This window comes from Malaya genurostris, chromosome 1 (assembly GCF_030247185.1).
Source record: "Malaya genurostris strain Urasoe2022 chromosome 1, Malgen_1.1, whole genome shotgun sequence".
Lineage (NCBI taxonomy): Eukaryota > Metazoa > Arthropoda > Insecta > Diptera > Culicidae > Malaya > Malaya genurostris.
In genome coordinates, this window is record NC_080570.1 from 9792155 (window position 1) to 9814540 (window position 22386).

The 22386-nt window shown below is 36.6% G+C and overlaps 1 protein-coding gene across 1 annotated transcript; it reads left to right on the forward strand.

Moving 5' to 3' along the window:
- The first annotated feature begins 8069 nt into the window (after positions 1–8069).
- On the forward strand, positions 8070–22295 carry LOC131431950 (acyl-CoA Delta-9 desaturase-like). The gene is made up of 4 exons (XM_058597934.1): positions 8070–8811; positions 21239–21761; positions 21825–22048; positions 22114–22295. Exons 1-4 carry the CDS (start codon positions 8448–8450, stop codon positions 22188–22190), a joined length of 1188 nt encoding a protein of 395 aa, XP_058453917.1. The 5' UTR covers positions 8070–8447; the 3' UTR covers positions 22191–22295.
- Positions 22296–22386: the final 91 nt, after the last annotated feature.

Below are 22386 nucleotides of genomic sequence, written 5' to 3' on the forward strand. Positions count from 1 at the left end.
TTTGCTTTCCATAAAGTCATGTGTTTCACAATACTGTTGTTAAAATCTTTATTTTTTAAATTGTGGAAGTTAAATGGGCATTCGCACAAAGTAAACGCGTCTCATTTCACACTGTTAATTAGATTTTGAAACAGTATGAAATTTCGGAATGATACTTGTATAATTCTACATTGTAAGACTTTGATAAAATCGTTGAACTCGTTCGATAGTTTAGCCATCGAAGCATACAAATGCTTAAAAAAGTCCATTTCATTTGATTGAAAACTATTATTTTTTCATGGAAACAAAATCATTCGCCGTTGTGGTTTTAAATGAGCTTTCACAAAGCCTAAGAGGAAATTCAGCTGCTAGAAATTTTATATGGGCGAAACTGAAACTGAAATAAACTGTGACTCAGCAGGGTTGTAACATATAAACCTTTATTTTTCAGAGGAAAAATCGATAAATCTTTATCGAGGGAACAAAAATCTGTATTTCAAAACGATAAGAAATGGAAACAATGTAAAACAAATCATTATCCCTTATTCCTATTATTCGACCTTTTGCTACTTAACTTTGAGTTCTTTTGAATCTTTTCTTTCATTCGTTCCTTCAATTGTTGTTAAAATACAAACAGCAAAACCACCCAACAGCGAGAGCTTCGTTCAATACGCTAAAATTAAGCAAACCATACCAACCTGAAATTGAGTCAATACGACTCAACTGTAGAGTAAATATAACTCATCTTTAAGTATTTTTGGCACGTGCCTTACCTAGAGCCTTTTCACCTAAAATTAGGTTATTGAACGGAACCCCCAAATTGGGTGGAATGTACTTAAAATTAGGTTGTTTTACGGCTACCGTTCCATTTTTTTCTATATTTGAAGCTAATACATTTGAGGCACGAGTAAAACGCAGCTGAGGTTGCCAGTTTCTTTTGTTAGAATTTCAAGATTTAAGTTTTAAACTGACATAAATTATGCATTTAGATCTAGAGCACTCCTGAACATGCCTTAAGTGTTAAACCCATTATACAGGGTGTCACACGAAAAATTTCAAATTTAAAAATGCATTAATAAAAAAAAGGTTTGTTAGATTTCAATGAATACACATTTATTTGAAAGGTTGATTCATGAAATTGTTATGAAAAATAATATACCCCCACGGCTGATTTGGCATTAGCTAATCCGATCGACCCAATTTTTGAGTACATTTTCAATTGCTTCTGGCCTTATGTCATCAATAGCAACCAGAATTTCGTCCTTGAGGTATTCAATTGTTTCTGGATGGTTTTTCTGCTGATTAATCGATTTTCAAATATTGTTCGCGGAACATCGATTGTTTCGTTGGCTGTGTGGCATTTAGCGCAGTTTTGTTCAAACCAAACATATTTCATAAATAAATTTCATAAATCAAATTTTCAAATAAATGGACACTCATTGAAATCTATCAAACCGTTTTTTTTTTTATTATCGCATTTTTAAATTCGAAATTTTTCTTAGGACACCCTGTATATATTCGAAATATATGTGCTATTCGATATGTATGGTGAAGTTGTTGCTACTTGGGAAATCAGAAATCAGACTGATACTTCAATTGATAGGTAATTATTATGTTTCGTAGTTTCGGTTGTTTTCCGAGATTTGAGAAACTGAAAGTGATAGAACAGATGGTAAAATTTCACGCAGATTTGAATTGAAGGCGAAGCTAGTCAGTTTTACATACAATTGATAAAGGCGTAACTGGGTAAAACCTGAGCATGGAAACAAATTAACAAATAAGGGCGAATCTCTTACTTTCATGTCGGAACTTCCTTGGAATCGAGAGAAAGCAGAAAATTTGACTTACGTTATGAAGTTTAACCAACAATTCATCCGCTCATAAAATTTTGAACGATAACTTTCTAATTGGAATTCAAACCAAGTAACTAGTACAGAGCCACTGTTGAACGGTTTTTGAGGTTATACTTACAATCTCAAGAAAACAGTAATTGTTGGAAAACGCAAAAGCAGTGTCCTCCGCTATTGCTGGATGAAACATCAAGAAAGAAAATATTAGTTTGTTTGGTATATTTTTCTACACAAACTGATGTTTTTTTCTTGACGACTCATCAAGCAATAGCGGAGAAAACTGCTTTCGCGTTTTTCAACAATGGCTACTTTTCTGAGATTGTAAGTAGAACCTTAAACACTTTCGGTGGACTATCTAGCATAATTTCGGATCATTCAAGACCGCTATCAACCGCTATGGTAACCGTCAAAACAGCCGATTATGTTCAGCAAATTTGTTTCTATTTCTTAACGACAGATCCTTCTGTTTCGTTTCAACTGATTTTCGTCATGAATATGCCATTGGAAGTAAAATACACTAAAACAAACGAGAAATAATTATGTAGTAATTCAAACAAAGATACCGTATTGTTAGTTCAGAAATCCCTAAAAAAAACAGTCAAGGAATCCCTAAAATAGTTACCAAAAGACTGCAACATGAAAATGGGGTTCTCGCCCATTTATTAAAAATCAACGATGATAATATCGGTTTCGAAGTTAATGAGTGCCAAAAACGTGTACAAACACAAAATCTGCTTGAAATAAGTATTAAAAATGAACTAACAACAGATGGCGATAAACCCCTATACTCTTAAAAAATAATATGGATAATATAATATGAAACTCTTTGTTTCCTAAGCATTCTTCAAAAATATTGTGAATCAAATTTTGTAACAGTCAGTATAAAATTTCGTTTAAGTACCCCACTGAGAAATGGGGTCATTCATCGAACCAACTGTGCAACGTATGGGACCAATGAAAGACTTCCGTTGAACGTTTTTTTCTTACCGGGACGCTACCGCAGTTCAACTTGAATCATCATTTTTACAGATTTATCTGTATTGTTCGGATTTTTACATACGCATACAGAAAACAAATTTGATACAGATTTCCCAAGAAGCAAAACAAAGCTTTTTCGTATGAGCAATCTATTAGTATTTGATTGCAGTGACGAGAAGCAAAGTCTTGGCATTACATTCCTTTTGTAGAATTTGACCTTTCTGTTCCAACAGACAGATGGAAAGAATTATTGCTCATTGAATCTACCATTCTACAGTCATAACGTGTTGGAATAACATCATTTGACTTCATTGTATTGTTGAAATTATTTTTATTAGTGAATACAGATAAATACAGATTTTTTATACCGAGTAATACAGATTCCCTATGAAAATATCTGGCATCTCTGACTTGAATCGTTTGGTAAACGTCAAATTTGACCCTACTGATATCTCAGTAAATCAAGGTAGGCCATTTAGTTTCAAATCGTCTTCCGTACAATTGTTTTACCGGCCACTTCTAAAACTTACAATCTTATGAATGCAGCTGTAGTTAGGTAATACAAAATCTATTCTTGAAGCAATATTCATGAGAAAAAAACAGTCATTTTTCTATTTCCAACAATGATTGCGCCGAAAGCATTCCTGGAAGTCATTGCACCGAATCGTCCAATTGTCCTTATATCGTATTGGCAGGCACGCACCCAGGATTTTGTTTCGGGAGGGCTAACTGATGATCTTTGATGTATCTAGTTTTTTGCATTTAATACCGCTAGTTTCTTGGAAGCGTGAGAACATATCATTTGAAACGAAATTTCGAATTCGCCTAGAAAGTAGTTTAGATAAATAATTTTATATTTTGGATGGGGCTATGAGGAATTTTCTGTCTTGATCGAATTTTAGTTTTACCTGCAATTTCAACAGTAGGGTTTTATAAGTGACCATCTAAACAGGAGCAAATACTTTAAAACTTTTCTAATTTGCAATTTTGTTTGCTTTTTTAGTTTGCAAATTTTGTTGATTATTTGTCGAACAAATTTAATTTAAAGAGAGAGTGGTCAAATATTAATATAGACAAAATTTTAGTATTTTGAAATAGAACATCACTGAACCGATTTTAACTTATATTCAAAAGATAGTGTCTTTAAATCCTATAAGAATCCTAATTTCATCGAGATCCATGATCCGTGATATCTCAAAGATAACTAGGACGATTTTCACAAATGTAAGAATGGTTACAAAAGAAAGGTCTTATGAAAAGATTTCTAAACAGTTTCATCCAGCTTCCGCTTCCGAAAATGTATAATGAGTGCTACAAAATTTAATGTATCACATCTGTTTTTCCTTATAGTCTTTGATTAGAATTAGCCAATCGCACAAACAGTGTCCATTTAACTACACACTCATGTTAACTTAAATATATTTTCAATCAGGCCCATGCCCAGTATTTCATACCGGGAGGGGCCCTCAGATTAAAATATAGTGACAAAAATGGCCATTTGGTTTTATCAGAGATCCAATGACCAATTTTTCCAACTTTAAATTTAAATGATAGACCTTGTTGTTTCATAGTCTGCTACTGAATTACATCCTGATTCGATATCCAGTTCCGGGACAGGGTGCTGGATGCCAAAAATGAGAATTAAATAATTAAATTTCGGGGAAATAATTGCCGAGATTTGCACAGCCGAGGGCTCGGTAACCGTCTCGGCAAAATGTATAATAACTGAAAATTTCGGCAATCCTGAACTGTCAATTATTGCCGCACTTGTCAGCAGCAATATTGCTGTTAGTTCGGCAAAAGCGATCGGGTTCGAATCATGGATTACCGAGTCATCAGTAAACGAGTGTAGAAAAGATGTTGCTTTATTATTGCACGAAAAACTTATCACGAAAGCTAAGTTTGGGGAATGAATGTATTTTATTAATACTCACTTTAATTTAAAAAAAATCAAATCACGAAAAGAAATGTCACAGATAAAAACATTTGTTTCTAGTGCTCGCCCTACCTGGAAATGAACAAATATTCAAAAGTATATAAAAAACTACAAGGATCAGCCCCATGTGGTTGTTCGAGCCATTGATGTGGAACAAGGCAACCAAAATTTCTAATGATCTACAATCAAACAGTTCAATCAATCGTCACACTTTTGAATCCGCTATTGCACGAGAGTCTGCCTAGATTTATCTTGATTAGGAACCAACACCGAACATTGTTTGTTTTATAGCCGACGAAATTACACCAATATCCCAAATGTATGCAATTATATCTTCGTACATACTTGCGATACGGATTTTGATATTAAAGCTTCTCTTCGTCAAGCTTGTGTTCAAGCTTTGTATGCAAGCAGTGATTTTTATAGCGTTAAGTTTCTCTACCATTCTGCGATTTCGGTTGAAGCGATAAACTATTTCTCATTATCAATCGAGTTCATCTTATATAAATTAGGAATTAATCTTACGCACTCAACATTTACCCTGGGGTAATTGTCAATTTCTCAGACGAAACGACATAACATGGAATTTCATCCGAGCTTGCATGACACAAGATCAGAGCATACCAATTAAACCTTCAAATCGTTTTATGGCACTTTTTGTCTTGCTGTCTAGCAACAACCTACCTGTAGCATGCTACGCGTAGGACTGAAACGTTAGCTATAATTTCGCTTATATATTTATAGATTCGCGTGCTTCCAACAGTTTCGCTTTTGCATCGATTTAACAATCAGAGCGATGCTTTCCCTTTGATATATTGCTAACTCCTTCAAAACCGTCGTCTATGGCAGGGAAATCCGGTATGCCGGAGATTTTTGGCAGACAAAGTAGGACACTGCTCGCTACTAATCAAAATTTCAATAATTTATAATTGAAAATACGTGGCTTGATACATTCAAATCGAATCTTAGAAATATTTCCAATCAAATAATGAAATAATATTAATAATTGATACAAAATATACTGAGCTGTAAGTGTTTATAAACTGACTACATTTTTACGTGTATTTTTCCTTGAGTTTCTAATTTGCACCCCTATATAGAAAATAAAGATGTGTTCCACATCAAAAGAACATTTTGATTCCACTTAGCTTTTCACGTAATACTGAAATCTCTTTCATTCGCCAAACTCGTAAATATTTTTCAGCTCCATGAGAAATTTGCGACGTCCGGTGCTGTACAAAATCGATAGCTGACATTAGATGACAAGTGTCGCGCCGAATTTGAACAAAAGCTAACACACTGTTCGAAATCTTAGCAAACGGATTTGCTGATTTCGGTATATTTGTTGTTTACGGATAAGTTCAGCAACATTAATATGCCAAACTTTGGTAATAAAATGCGCTTTACCGAGATATCAGAACTGTACAGTAACAAATTTCGGCAATGAATCGGTTTTAAGAGTCATCAATTTTCTGAGCAATGTGGGAACCGACTTTCACTAGCTTAGATTTAAATGAATGACCTTAATGATCTATAAAATGCTTTTAAATTTTGTCCGAACTAAACTTCCGGTTTTGAACTTAGAGAGTGATGAGTTTTAAAAAACTGGGAAGTACCAGAAGTAACGGTTGAAGTTTCTTAAACGGAGCTCACATAGATTTCACTACACATATCATTTCCGAATAGAATGTACAGGAGTGGTTCGAGATGACTCCCTTTATGAACTCCGGATGACTTCCAAACTAAGCCGAAAACTATTTCAATTTTTGAGTCCTATTAGAGGCTGAGATGGCCTTGTCTGCTATTTAAAAATTAAAAAAAATAGCTTAAGAGAGCTGAATTTTATAGCCAAAATTTTAGTATATACTAACTCATAATAGTTTGAGGGAGCCAAATCAGGTGAATAAAGTAAGCGGGGGAAGCAAATGTCGCCTTAAATCGTTGACTTTAGTCATGGTTGCAATTTTCTTTTGAACTTCTATTCCGCGGTGTAATCTGAGAGAGCAGTAGCCATAATATTTGTTATATTATTCTAAGGTTTTCTTATTCGTTTTGCTTCTAGAAACTAAATCTTTTATAAGATAACGAAAATCGTTTTTTTTTTCTTTACACAACAATCGGCTATCAAAATAAAACAAATGGCAGTACTGCGCTGAAATTTGACATGACTCTAATTGTGATTATGAAAGCAGTCGGTTTCGGGAGAGGCCAGCGCCCTCCAGGCCCCCGTCTGAATACGAGCCTGCGTAAGGGAAGTGATGGATAGTGTTTACGTCCGTTTTGTTTTCCGAAAATCGTACTTTTGAAATATTTCCTATTTGGAATAATGGTGAAAAATTCGAAAGTTTTTATTCTCCTTCAGTAAAAACAATTGCTTCTCCAAATGAAGTTCGGAAGATTTTTTCTTGAGGAATCCTGACTTCATATACCGCAAACTAGACTGCTGAAATTTACCTTTTTCGTTTCCTATGGCTTCCACTTAATAAATACAAAACAAGACTGCGAGGCCTTACATTCTTGTCAATGAAATTCATGTTACTGTCTTGATATAACTGTAGTGGCTTTCGGTGGTAACTAGCTAAATCTAGCCAAAATCAGCACAGAGAGAAATCATTTTTTATGTCCATAATAGACGAGAATGACGAATACTAAATGTTATTCTAAGTCTCGCACACAAATTGTGAAAAGGGAAAAAAATCGTTCAGAATCTCACGTGGAATTCAGTATGCAATTCGAATCAATGCGGACTCCAGTGAAACGACTAATTCAGAAAGAACTTCGCCTCCGACCGGTTGATTTGGAAATCTGTCGAAATTGAGTGAGGACAAAGTGAACTGAATTGTCAATTAGTTTTCTTTTTCTCCGATTTAGCACGTTTTCGTGGTGATTTTTAGTTAAATACAAATTAAAACTAAATACTCCTAAATTAAGAAAATCTGGGATTCGACCGGTTTGAACTGAACCGGTTCAAAATTTCACATCACCCTACTGAAAACTAATACAAAGCAACCAAAAACAGAAACCAGACTTCGAAGATCACCAAAAAAAAACAATGTTTCTCACCGCTCCACACCTTTGTCGGTCGTACCGAAATCCAACAATCCGGCTGCTGAGTGTGGAGACAAAGTTTATCTTCCGTAACCGTCATCGAATACCAGCGCACCAGTTTCAGTGACTCAACACGAGCCTGAAATCGTTGACGATCATTTTCGGATCTTTTCGGGTCGTTTGGGACAGAGAATGGTCCGAAAGAAAAACAAAAATTCATTTATGTGATCTTTTTTTCCCGCACCGATGGTGGGGTAGTAAATGCATGGCGTTTGGGTGGCGATTTTGGGTCTCGTCTATCCGTCTCTCTATCAGCTGATCGTTCAAGTTTTCTACACATATACAAACGATCAACGTTAGGCCCACCCCAGCGGTTTTGAATTTTCGGCAATAACAGGCTTAGAGCCAGCAGCTTCACAGCAGGTTGGTACGTAACCGAACCTGACCTGTTCGGCTGTCCTAAACATTTGGCGGACTAGGTTTTTCGGCAACGGAGCATACTCTTGTAATTAAAACAGTTTGCATCAGTCGGGCTGATCGCAGTTCGCACGTGAGATGAGTCGCGAACGGTCGTAATCCCGAAAACGAAGTGTCCCGGCCAGGTGTTGAATAGTGAATAGTAGTTTGGTTTGCCGAAAATTTAGGTTCAGTATAGAATGACGGTCGCCAGTGCTATGGAGACACCGACGAAGGCCTCCTCCGGGGATATCCCTGTGGGGGAGGACAGTTCCGCGAAAATGAAAAGGATCTACAGTGATACCAACAACAATGAGATAATGATGGGTGACGACGAGAGTGTCAGTGATAAGGAGCTGAAACAGTACATGGAACACTACGATCAGTGGAAACAGTCCGCCGTCGGAAAGTGGCTCCAGGATCAGCTTGCCGATAAGTTCGGGTGGAAATTCGGAGCTGAAATCAAGTGGAAAAATGTGGCCCTGATCGGTGGATTGCACATTGCTACCGTGGTGCTGTTTTTCGTCTACGTGTGGGAATCGACGCCATGGACCTGGGTATGGGGTGAGTTATCCGGTTGATCACGATCGCGATCGTGGGAGTGTGTATGTGTTCAGGATAATATGCGAACTGTGATGTTGTTCAATAGTGTCGACCTTCCGTGTTAGTATGAATCGTTGATCTGTCGTTAAACTCTTGAAACCGTTGCGGTCACTTAGCCGCTAATTGTGATGGATTATTATCTTCAAACTTCCTCTTGATATTCAAAGACATTGAGGCCATTGAGCCTTTGCACGTCTGCAAATTTCCGTGATGACTGAAGGCGTATTATAATTCACGGTTCGCTTGCTGCACTTCCAAAGCTTTGAAGGATAACTCTTTGGAACTTCCTCGTCGGATGCAATCTGTGCGTATTATTCATATTATCTGGCTGCGACTTCCTCGAGCATTTCGCGTTCCTGTGATAATTGATGCTGGTGGTGGAAGATGTGAAATATTCGAACGAATTCGAGCGTTGACAATCACGCATAAGGACCACACCCTTCCGCAGGCTGGTGCGAAGGCATTCGCCACCGCCGGTCATGATCTTGAATTCGAACCCGAGGTTGTGTGTGAATAAGGTGATGACAACTTGATCGCGGTGTTCAGGAATTTCGGAGATGTTCACATCACTGTTTAAAAATAGTACCTTTCTGTGGAAATTAAAAGTTTCCTGGAATCACATAACATATCTTCAGAAAGCATTTTTCAATGAATTGCTTTTTCTTTTAATGTATTCATGATACACTAAATATATTCTTAACTCTAAATATAAAATTTATGAACCATCGTTGATGGCCGATCAAAATATTCCCCCTGTTTTGACCTGTTTTGAATACGTCTTACTTTACTATGTAGTGCCTTCTCATGTGCAATTTGTGATAGAATTTTCAGTAGTATGACACAACCACATACAACTATAAATAGACATTTTCCTAAATGTTTGATAAGTAAAGGTAAAAATTTGATGCTTCATTCATTCTAGCCTGCGTAGTTGACTCCTTCAGTTCAGATCAGAATCCAGCGCCAGAATTCAATTCTAGAGTTCAGTTCTGAAATTCAGAATCCCAGACCAGATTTTTTATCATTTCCAGAACCCAGTTCTAAAATTCAGTTCCTCGTCTTGAATCCAGAACTAAAATTGTGTTTCAGAACTCTGGAACTGAAACTGAATTTGATAACTTGAATCGAGGCCTGGATGCATTCCAGAAGTTTAGAATTCATGTTCAGAATGCTGTTGGTCTAGAATTTGGTTTCAAAACTCCGTTTCACAATCCTTGAAGTTTAACTGAATTCAGGAACTAGATTCTGAAAATTTTCTGGATTTTGGATTCTAGGAGCAGAATTCTGGATCCGAATTAAATTAGGATTCAATTCTGTAACTAAATTTAAGCTACTAATCAAAATCCAGGTCCAGAGTTCAGTGCTAGATTCAGTGTTTAAACAGAATCCCGATCTTCAATTCAGTTCTAAAATTCAGACCCAGAATACCAGAGGTTCAGCGAATAGTTCAACAATTCAGGTCCAAAATTCAGTTTCCAAGTTCAGATTCAGAATTTGGTTCCAGAATCTAGCATCAAAATTATGTTTCAGGATGCAGTTGTAGCATTCGACTCCTAAATTCGGTCCCAGAGTTCCAGGTCCAGAACCATTCATTTTATACGTATTTACGTCACCCAGTTATGTCTCCGTTTTTAGCTTTAAGAATCATTTCCTTATCAACTCTTCCAATACAGTTGGACTGAATACCAATAATTGTCAAAAGCTCAAACCAGCCAATGTCGTATTCTATTGAAAATAAACGTCAATTTGTATATTGAGTAGAGCTGTGCGCCGCCGCGCCACGCCGCCGCCGCCGATAATTTCGACACGCCGCCAATTTAAGAAAAAGATGATCAGCGCGCCGGTTATCACATTTTAATCCTGCCGCCGATAATATTACATCAGCCGAAAAAATGATTTTATCAATGTGGAAAATTGTTTACAGTTTTCATGAAAATTCATTGAAAATTACAGTACAGTTACTTTCCTCCACTTATACTGAAAATCAGTACTACCGATGTCAACCGAAGCCAATGTCATTTGATTCAAAGCCTATTTTCTGTCTTTATTTAAAAGGTTTTGAGCTATTGGCACATTATCGGTCGCGACATCTGAAAATGAAAAATGGAACCAAGAAAAGGAGGGTTCTACCGAAAAAAATAAATAATGTTAGGTTTTTTCCGATTAACATTTTTTTTTAGAAACCAGTGTAGTGTTGATTTCTCAGGTACTAGAATGTTTAGTGATCGAGTACCATTTATTTTGGATACTTTATTTGTTATTTCCGGGCATTTGAAAAATGGTATTGAACAAAATTTCATGATCCATTCTAAATAAACGTTAGTTTTCGCACAATAGATTAAGATCAACGTTACCAACTCAAAGTAAAAACATTTTCTTCTACTTCTACTATGACTTTTCAAATGAATTTACCCGTTTTTATAAGAAATCGTTACAAATGTGAAGTAATTAAAATTTGAATTTGTTAATTTGATATTATTTTTTATATCTGAATGCATTTGAGCGCCAAATCGATTTTATGTTAATTACATACGTACGAAAAAGATATACTTATTTTTTGAGTTGATAAAACGATTTTTATACATGATAATTATCAACTATGTAACTATGTAGCGATTTGAAAAATAGTTCCGAATAAAACTTCATATTTCTTGCTCTTAATAAAATAAAACCCTTTGTATATAAATGAAATATTTATTTAAACAATAGTCAACCATCTCCAAATATCGCACTTATATTCATCTCAATTTCTCCTCTAATTCGATGCATTCGAAAACATTTACCATCTCCATTCACTACGGTGGCTTTAATAGATCACATAAATATTAGGATAGTTGATTGTAGGTCGACAAAACAATAAGATAGAGAAATTGTCCTGTGTGAATCAATATTAAAATTTTTAATATGTTTATAATTGATTACGCCGAATCGCGCCGCCTCCGCCGCCGATGTTTTCAGGAAATAGCGTCACGCCGATTCGCCGCCGCCGCTGGTCAAAAAGACGTTTCAGCCGCCGATGTTGACAATTTTGATCGGCGCACAGCTCTAATATTGAGTATACAAGCTTAGAAACTGTACTTGGCTTCAAAAACTTCCAACAAAGAATGCGAAACGTTCAAGTCTAACATGTCAGCCATTTTGATGTTTGAAGATTTCATACAGGAAGTTCACTTCAACTACGGGCAGGGGACTTACCATTTGAAGATTATGTGAGACTCAAATAAATTACACTGGGTTTCCAACTGTTATTAATATACATCACGAAGAATATCAAAAATAAATAAAGCACAGCGTTTACGTGAATAAAACTAATATGATTTATTTGTTGAGTGGAGGAAAACCGACTATCGCCAGAAGTAGAAAACTCAGTGCCAACTTCGATTGAATTGTTAACCAGAGAGTTGTTCGTTGGTGCCCCTGTAAGAATTCCTACTAATGTGATTAAATATCAGTCAATCTTACAGATAATTCTTACCGATAGAATTGATGCGCAGCAAAATTGATGAACGAATTTTGCAAGTAAAAATCCGTGACACTGGCATTGGTGTCGCTGGTCACTGTCACCGAAATGGCATTCTGAAAAAAAAATCACAGCAAAAGTTTGACAATCATTCAACCCATTTGTACACGAAGAAGTATGGGCCTAGTTTGAAACAACTGATCATACGGTTGAAACCTCGAATTCGTATTCACATTAAATTAACATAAAAAATTGTTAATTTCAAATCAAAAATTTAATTTCAAATTCAGAATCAAAGTTGACCCAATTGTATTATTCAATTTGCTTGAAATGGAATATTTATATAATTTTAAAACGAATATTGTATAATTTGTCTAAAAACTAGATTATTTTAAACAACATTCAACGTTGTCCCGACCAAATATGAGGTTTGTTGACGCTACACTTTAAAAAAATTTGAATTTTACAGGTGACTTAATCCGTCATACGATGTAATTCATAAAGACCTAATTTGTCAAATGACGGAAAATTTTATTTGTAATGACTTAATGTTAGATGAGCTTGAATTCTACTGGTTTCGACTGTAACTTGCGTTCTGCTGGCAGGTGCGACTGTATGAATTTAAATGCACCTTTTACCAGCCAAGCAGCTGCATGCTTCTGTGGCTCAGTCGATTAACAGACGTACTTGCGATCCAATGAGTCTTGGTTCAAGTCGCGGCGGTTGCTATCAGTATTCTTTTTTTTTTATTTCAATGAATTTCATGGAGTTTAGACACAATATTAAATGTTCTTCCACGTAAATTTGCGTGAGCTGCGACGCTCCATTTATGTGCATCTAATAAGATGTAAAATCACAGGATTTGTTTTAAGTGTGTAGTCATTTCCCATCACATCAACCTACACACTTAGATTTTGTCCCGAATCTCGTAAAAACTTTCCTTTTGGCAAACTTCATAGTATCCGAAAATTTCTGCTTTTGGGTTGAAAAATTACAGGAATTGTCGGTATTCAAACATACACAGCAAAAAATTATGAAAATTGCACAAATCGACATATGACTCAATTCATAAGAACGTAATTCGTAAAATAACTGAATTTTACAAAAATGATTCAAATATTTGTGAAACACACCTAGCTTTTCAAGCAATTTACATGTTTCAGCACTTAAAATATGTCAGAATGCATTAAATATGTGTTATATCAGCTGTATAAATGAGTTAAATTTGACTCTCGAATATGTAAGTCACAGAAGATGTAAATTTACACGATTTTTTCTTGGTGTGTATGAATTATTCAGTTTTGTATATAAATCACTTTTTTGAGCTTCCCATTAAAAAAAGGAAGAATGATCTTGTGTAATCTCGGTTGTCTGAAACCTGTATACCGAGATTTCGGTAAATTTATATCTTCGATGTACCGATTTCGGTCAAATGTTCGATTGTTATTCAACACGGTAATTTGAAGGATCGTATATCGGTTAAACGACACGAATTGCTCACTCGTCTGCTAGTTTCTGTATGGTTGATCAATCCGATTGACAGTGATATTTTAAATGTCACGGAATTTTCGCTCACTTTTTGATAAAAGTCAGGCGACTTAAACCATCACATTCAAGCTACAGAAATGGGCCTGTTTGTTTGTTTTCATCAACTTTTAACAGTTTATGCTGGAATTCCAGGAAGAACTGATCATTTACTAATTCTATAAATCTGAAGAACTTGATGATTTAAACTAAGGAATCAGTTATAAAACGAATTGAAAATTTAGCACGCTTTTTCTCATTCAATTCCGGCAGATTTCCGAACCGATCGGTTAGAGCCGAAATTACTTCGGAATCGATTGTTGCACTGAAGGAATTCATACTGAATTCCATATGAAATTCTGAAAATTCTTCGCTCACTCGGACTTGATTCAAAATTCATTACAAATAGCATTCTGCCGAATATCGGCAAGAGTCTGACAACAATGTATCAACCGTTTCCCACAGAGAATATCGACAAGACTCTGTTCCAGCCGGATTCTTACCTTTCCAAACTGGTAGAACCGTTCTGAATCGGTTCGACTTTAGCAGCGGACAATCCGATTTTGGTAGCAAAATATTACAAAAAACAACTTCTAATATATTTGAAGTTTTGTATATGATAACAAAATCAGAAATCGAGTAAATATTGCTGGTCTGTAGAAAGTTTCTTCCATGCAAGATTGATACAAGATCCACGGAGGAAATCAAATCAGAAGAAATATCAAATTTGCAAAATATGTCCCGCAAGATATTGACACCATTATTTCTGCACTGTTTTGACAGCTGGAATTCAGCTAGAGGTGGCATTATGCGGCAAAGTCGAATCGACTTTTGCGTACAAGCACTCGTACAAATAATCGTTTATTTCGAGTTCCATAATGCGGCATCCGATTTGATATGTCGGCTACCAATCAGCCATACTATTCTCGGAAAAGATTTTCATCTATTGGTTATAAACTTTGAGGCACTGACTATTTGCTACAAAACTTTGATACACTTCATTAGTAGGTTATAATGCGTGTAAGTGTAGTAATGTGATAGTGAAATTTCTGTGATAACTAAGAACAAGTGTAGTTAAAAATCACTTTTTCGGAGCGGTTATTGGAATGAACTATCTCGCGTCTATAGATTTTCTATAAAAACGAAGTGAGGCTAAGATTATAAACGGTTTCGCTTCGACCGGAAACTTACCGGGCAAGACTGGCCGAACGGAAATATTTACCAAGTTTTATGTTGCAAGTCGTAACGCTCACACAAGAAAAAAAATCTTTCAAGTGCGAGGACAACGACTATAAACGAATAAAAGCTGTGCCATTACTTGGCATTATTGCAGTTAAAAGAGGCCACCTGTCAAATAAAAATTAGAAACAAGTGTTCTGTGAAGCGGCCTCCAGCGGTACAGTTTATGGAGATGGTAAAACAAAAAAAAAACAATAAACGGTACGCAACGAAAGTTTCAAAGTAATAACAGTAGGTGAAGTTATACTATTAAGTCAGCTCCAAATTCTGTCAGAACAGATTCTGTTCAATCCCGATACGCGGTAACTAAACATTGCTTTTTCTTATCACGATTTGTAAATTAAATACATAAAATCGATTCTATGCAGAATCAACCTTTCAAATTTAGTTCTGAGTATTCTGACGTATGAAATTTTAATCATTAAATTTTATGGAAACTCGATCGGTGCCGGCTACTTGGATGTCCAACTGATGGATGATTTGCAAAATTTCAGCAGAATTCTCATTTCGTTTTGTTAATGAATCTACGATTGTTTTTCATTATACACTTTATCATTCATCACTCACTGCCAAGTAGATAATAATCGAGGTAGATTCCAACATCCATAACATTTCAGCGTTAATAATTTTCGGTCACATATGTTTAATCAAAGTCCAAGTACAAGGAAAATAAACGACTGATTGTTTGCCTGAAGTCCGAGCGTCCCAAAACGTAGCAGGCCTTGTTCGGACAAAAAAAAGTCACTTCACGGTATGGGAAACCCATTTTTCGTGTTTTGGTAGATGGATCATGCAGTTCAAAACCAGCAAGTCTTGATTCGAGCGTGTACTGGTTGACGTGCGCAACTCAACATCGTCATCGGTGTAAGAAAGGAGTGAATAAAAAAAAACAATACTTGACCTTATGGTTCACGGTACATGGCAGTGTAAATTTAATACTACGGGGGATCGCGCCAGACAGAAGTAGAAGGAATCAGCATGATCAGAGTGAAAGGTCACTCAAGACTCTAAGATACTCGCAAAGAGTCATCCGGTTGCGGCGGCACTTTGAGGATGCTAAGCGAGCAAATATTTATGGATGCCTTCTCGGTACGGAATGCGTATCCTAATGAATATGCGATAATGTTTAATTGTGGATTCTGACACTTGGATCGAGAATTTGTGTACGGTGAACGATTGGCATAACTGATCGACGAAGTAACTATGAGTTTCATTACATCATTAACTTAGTAGCAACAATGCATGCAGTAGAAGATTCTCTCTTTTCCAAAGGATTTATTATGTCATTTTCACTTGATGCCAAACCCAATCCAGTTTCCACCATAACTGCTGTCAAACCGTTTGTTTGAAGCTAGCTTCGAAAATAGTTTCAACAATGTTGAACTGAAAATCGAGTCAGTTTCGAACCTGATTTTTATATCAGGTTTGCTCAAACCTCCGTTGCTAAGTGCGAACCCAACACAGTTTCGTGAAAAATGTTTGTTTGATAAAACTACCCTGGGTCAGTTTCAGTTTTCTCATACAGTTCTCATTCAGCCAGTTTCTGGATGCAATAATGTTGGTTGGGTAGAGAGTTTCACCCTACAATTTGATGGAATCTTGCAGCAAAATCCAGCTAATTTTTCAAGGAAATTTCTCGAATTTCAGAATAACGTTGAAACTAGGTTCCAAACTGGCTTCAAATAAACCGTTTGACAGCAGTTAGGGTGGGGTAGGTTTATCATCAAGCGAAAACGAACTAAATCCGATCTAGTGTGCTTTGACGTAAACATGCGAGAAGCGAGAAACCCGCCTATAACAATTTGAATCCCGTCAGAATGAAAAATGAAAAATCTGTGAAAACAGAATAGTCAAATTCCACGAAGAAAATGTATGCCAAAACTCTGCTTTTCACAAGTCATATTTCACAAGTTAATCAGGAGAAGTACTGTTATGGCACATGCATTTTTTATTTACCAAGAGGGAAATCACTCTAAACTCGGGCCTAAGTCTCACTTATTAACTCATTCAATTCCGAAATAATCTCATCTATTTCTGCGCCATCTCAATTAATCTTTCATAAACAAGTTAAACCTCATAAACCAGTCTGGATGAGACTAATTTTATAGTAAAATATTTGTAAGGGAAATCATAGAAACCGAAATAGAAGATATTGTCGAAATAAATTGAACCTGTCAAGTATGAATGGAAAGAAAATGGAACAATTATGCCAGCACAAGGTTGACAGCTTTCGAAATCTTACCGAATATTGACTAGCTCCTGGAATTCCTCCCAAGCGGGTTATAGTACACTTCGCATGCAGCATGCAGAGTTTTTTCCTGTATGCTGTCACAATTCCGGCAAGAATCTGGCATCAACCGTTTCCATCAGATAATTTAACCAACACACTTTTTTTTCGCTGAATTTCGGCAAAATAATTGCCGAGATTTGCACCGCCGAGTACTCGGTAATCATTTCAGCAAAAGATAAAATTTCGCTCTCGGCAATTTTGACTCAAATTTGACAAACGTCAGTTATTACCGAAATTGTCAGCAAAAAGTTTACTGTCTGTTTGGCATAACCACTACTGAATGTTCGGAAAAGGCAACGAAGTGAGATGAGCGCAAATGAAAAAGTTTCTAATGCTGCTTTACCGTAGAATTTTTGTTTGTTTGCAGTCCTCACTAGCGCTCATTCGGACCTAGACAAGACCGGGCGAAAGAGGTGGTTATAGGTTTCAGTAGAAAAATCTATCCGGTGAAATTACTCCTTCGGCAAAACGACTTTCGGTGAAACAACTTTCGGCGAGCTGACTGTCTCCCCGTAAAAGAACCGATTAGATAAACTTTTTTTATATTTAACAATGCTTATGTAATTTCTTCGAATTCGAAAATCCGAATGAACTTTTTGTAATCACATTTGAATTTATGGAGAGAATCAGAATGTCTTGGAATATGTACAATTGGACAGAACCATGCGGAATACGTGCAAAGTGAAGTGAAAAGAGCTTACTGAAAGTCTTGTCAATTCTTCGAGCAGTGTTTGATAATCAAAAAAATTTCCATAAAGCATCAACACAAAATATATGTTTTTTTGCCTATTCCTAGGACAGGATCTGACAACTGTTAAGCCATTTTCCGAGTCAGTTTCGGACCAGGTCATGATTGGTTGAAAATGGCATTAGCAAGTACAAGTCGATAGTCCCACGACAAAAGGGCCTAACTGCAAATGAGAGCCTCTCTTTGTTTACTTTCTCTTTTGATTATTACGGAGCCATTATTGCAAATTCTCTAAAGTTTTCAATATAAATCGAAAGCTTGTAGTTTTACCTTGAAAGTTTTGCGAAGAGTAAAGCATCAAATATAAAATCAGTTCGGTAAATCGTGAAAGAAAAAGTAAACAAAGAGAAACTGTCATTTGCAGTTAGGCCCTTTTGTCGTGGGAGGGACGAAGTTATTGAAATTAAAATTACTGCAGGGTGGTATAAAAAGTGTTATCAGTATCGTCGATAAAAATGTAGTTTGATATTAAATATATTGAAAATATCATCTTTTAAAATTTAATAATTTCAATTGGATTTACGTTCAATTCGATTTAAATTCCTGTCAATGTGGAAAGTGTATGAAAAAAATAAAAAAGCTTAAAATCAAGAAGTATGGTATGAGCGAAAATATGCACACCTAGACAAAAATCGTGTAAATTTACATCTTCTGAGACCGACATATACGAGCGTCAAAAATGATTCATTTTTACAGTAGATTTACCACATATTTAATGCATTAGAACATACTTTTGAGAGCTGAAAAATGTAAAATTACACGCTTGCTTGAAAGACAGGGTGTGTTTGTCACATATTCAAACCATTCTCGTGAAACTCAGTCATTTTACGAATTACGTCCTTATGAATTGAGTCGTTTGGGGTCACCTGTAAAGTTCATAACTGTTTGCTGTGCGGCTATATTTTTAGCTGACATAACATATGTCTAAATGTTGTCAAATAATATATAATCGCATGTTATAAGGGGAGAAGCCTGTCGGAATGTATAACTATGTCTACTGGCAACAGTGGTCGTGAGGGATGCATTATTTATAACAGGGTTCGACCGGAATAAGAAGAGAAATATTTTTCCAGGAAAAAGAAGCCAGTTGTCAGGTCCTGCCCTAGGCCTATTCTAGTAAAAAATATATTGGCATGTGAACGGTTACCAGTTCGCTCGAAATTCCCTGAATTATAAGAATTAAATGTTGATTTTCTGGATTACCTAGGAATTTCTGTAAGCTGAACAAACTCCGCGGAAAATGTAAATTTCAAATAATTTTGTTCAAGCTAAATTCGCAAATGCGTTCCCTATTCGCCATTGACATATTAAAACTAAACCAATATAATTCTCATCAATCACGTGGTGAGTTGCAAGGATGCCAGTTCATTTTTTTCAAAAATCTGTGATGGAACCAAAAAACAGTCTGTGCACACTTTTCATCAGGGCCGCTGAGAGGAGCCAAAAAAAAGGTCTTGCTTTTCTCAAACGTTTAGTCGGAAATACCTTTACGCTAGGTTTTTCCTAGGAATTTGAAGACTGTAAGGGGCTTTTTGTCAGTTGGGTACCGATATCAGAAATCTGTGCATTTTTCATATTACATATTGAAAATCTGTGTAATACAGATTATCTGTTTTGAAACAATCGATTCTATTACCATCATCATTTTTATCGAACAATTTTAAAAAATATGAACGAAAGGCCACCGAAAATGTAGAGCAGATTGAAAACAGTATTATCAATCAGGTCTATAGATGAATTCTAGCTAGAACAGAACCGTTTAAAAGCCGCTTGGTGGAATTCTTTTCCGAAAACGGTTGTTACATAACTGCTGGAATTTGCTGCCAATATTCTGACAGAATTACGAAAACCCTTGGTCACTCATCAAAAATCAAATGAAGCGAATCAAAAAAATATTCGCAATAATTAAGCAATCATGCAGTATAATTGTGTAACAAATGAATGAATTTCAACGATCGGTTTGACCAAATGAGAAGATAGTTTATTTTCGTCCGTGCGTTTGGCAGACGAAATCGGATAATTGATAATTGATTCTCTTTTTTTTTCTCACCATCAAACGAAGGAAAGCTAATATTCATGAATGTCACATGTTGATAGTAAACATTGATGTTGAACCATGAATTGCTCATATTTGCCCGTCGATGGTACTATCTTTCGCTTGAAGACAAACAAATAAACCAAAACGCGCGTTGTTCCAACATTTACAGCAAACAAATATAGACATTGACCGACCGAAAAACAGCATAGATTCAAGGCGAAGGCCAACACTTGGTAAATAGCATGATGTTTGGCTGGAATCACAGAATGAAATTACCGCGTTAGCCTTTCAAACGAAAAACCTTCCCGTCACATCTGACATCTCTCGATTTAGAGAACCATAAATCATACAAAGCGTGTTGGGCGTAATGTTGGTCAGCCTACTATGACATGAGGCGAATCAACAAACTTGGAAAAGAAAAGAAAACAAATTCATATCGTTTTGTACACTCATTCAAGATCACTTAGAAGTTTTTAACTTCATTTGACAATCGGATAATAATGTCTCGGTTAATAACTTCAAACAATCTAGTCAAAATTGAACTTTCAAACGACCCACGAATTTAAATATCTATTGAAAAAAAGGATCAGCTCCGTCTTCGAGCACAAGCATTTCCGTTGTGAATAAGCGAAAACCTGACTATTCGCATATTTTCTGGCAGTGTTCAGACTGAAAAGTCTGGATTCAATGCAAACCGGTTCCCTGAATCATGACTTTTGGCGGTAAGTTTAGCCGAATTTACCTTTAGTTTCGAGTGTTTCGTGCAGCACCGAAAAACTACTCACGTGTAGTACCCGAAAACGTAAAGTAAAGTGTAATATTACGCAATGGTTGTTGAGTCGTTGGGCTTCGGTCGCCCGGCATGGCATTGAAAATGTTGGTGCGAGATCTTTCTTTCAATTAGTTACGAGTTGATAACCTTCGAACCGGTTGGAAGTTTTGGAAGTCTTGTTTTTTTTCTCTGCGCTTTTCAGGGGATGTTTTGTTCTTGGGAATTCAGCGACTTTACTATCAAGGAAACTGATCGTTGATGCGTTGAATGATATGAAAAACAATCGTTTTGAATGATGTTCCCATCTATTCTACTAGGTTTCGTCGTGGGAGGATTTGCCGGTTTCGGCGTCACGGCCGGTGCTCACCGGCTCTGGACACACAGAGCCTACAAAGCGAAGCTACCGCTGCGCATCATACTGATGATCTGCTTTTGTATGTCCGGTCACAACAGTTTGTACCAGTGGGTCCGCGATCATCGAATACATCACAAATACTCGGAAACCGATGCCGATCCGCACAACTCTAACCGGGGCTTCTTCTACGCCCACGTTGGTTGGCTGATGCTCAGGAAGCACCCGGAGTGCATCAAGAAAGGTCGTCTGATCGATATGACCGATCTGATGGCCGATCCGGTTGTCCAGTTCCATCAAAAGTACTTTCCGTTACTGAAGACACTGTTCACCTACCTCATTCCGTCGATGGTGCCGTGGTACTTTTTCGGCGAAGGTTTCGTCCTGTCCTTCCTGGCTAACTGTCTGATGCGAAACTCATTGACTCTCAACTTCACTTGGTTGGTGAACAGTGCAGCGCACATGTACGGTGATCGGCCTTATGATAAGTAAGTTTGAACCTAAAACCTGAAAACAGCAAATCAACTTAAATTTACCGTCATTTTTCACAGTCGCATTCGACCGGTGGAAAACAAATACATTTCCATCGTCGCAATGGGAGAGGGATGGCACAACTACCATCACGTGTTCCCCTGGGACTACAAAGCGGCCGAACTGGGCAACTATCGTACAAACATAACAACCTTCTGGCTGGATCTGTTTGCCAAGATTGGCTGGGCGTACGATCTGAAGGAACCGTCGAAGGAATTGGTTCAGCGAACAATTGACAAATACGGTAAACACAGTTCTTGCTGGCCAACGAAATTCACTACTATTCTTATTCGCTACTATTCTTTACAGGAGATGGAACTTACATCACTACCAAAATCGAACATCTCAGAGAAGAACCTGATCCCTATTTACTAAAGGCCCAGTAGACGTACTGACGTTCCATTCCAAATAGTAAAGCTCCGTGAGTGTGTTAAGTTTTAACAAATAACCTAATATTGTTTTAAAATATAACGAATTAATTGTAATTGAAATCTTCATGTGTTTTTTGTGAATCCGAAAGCTTCAATCCTGATGACATAAACCAAACAACTTAGCTGTTAATCAACATCTCCTGAATCGAAA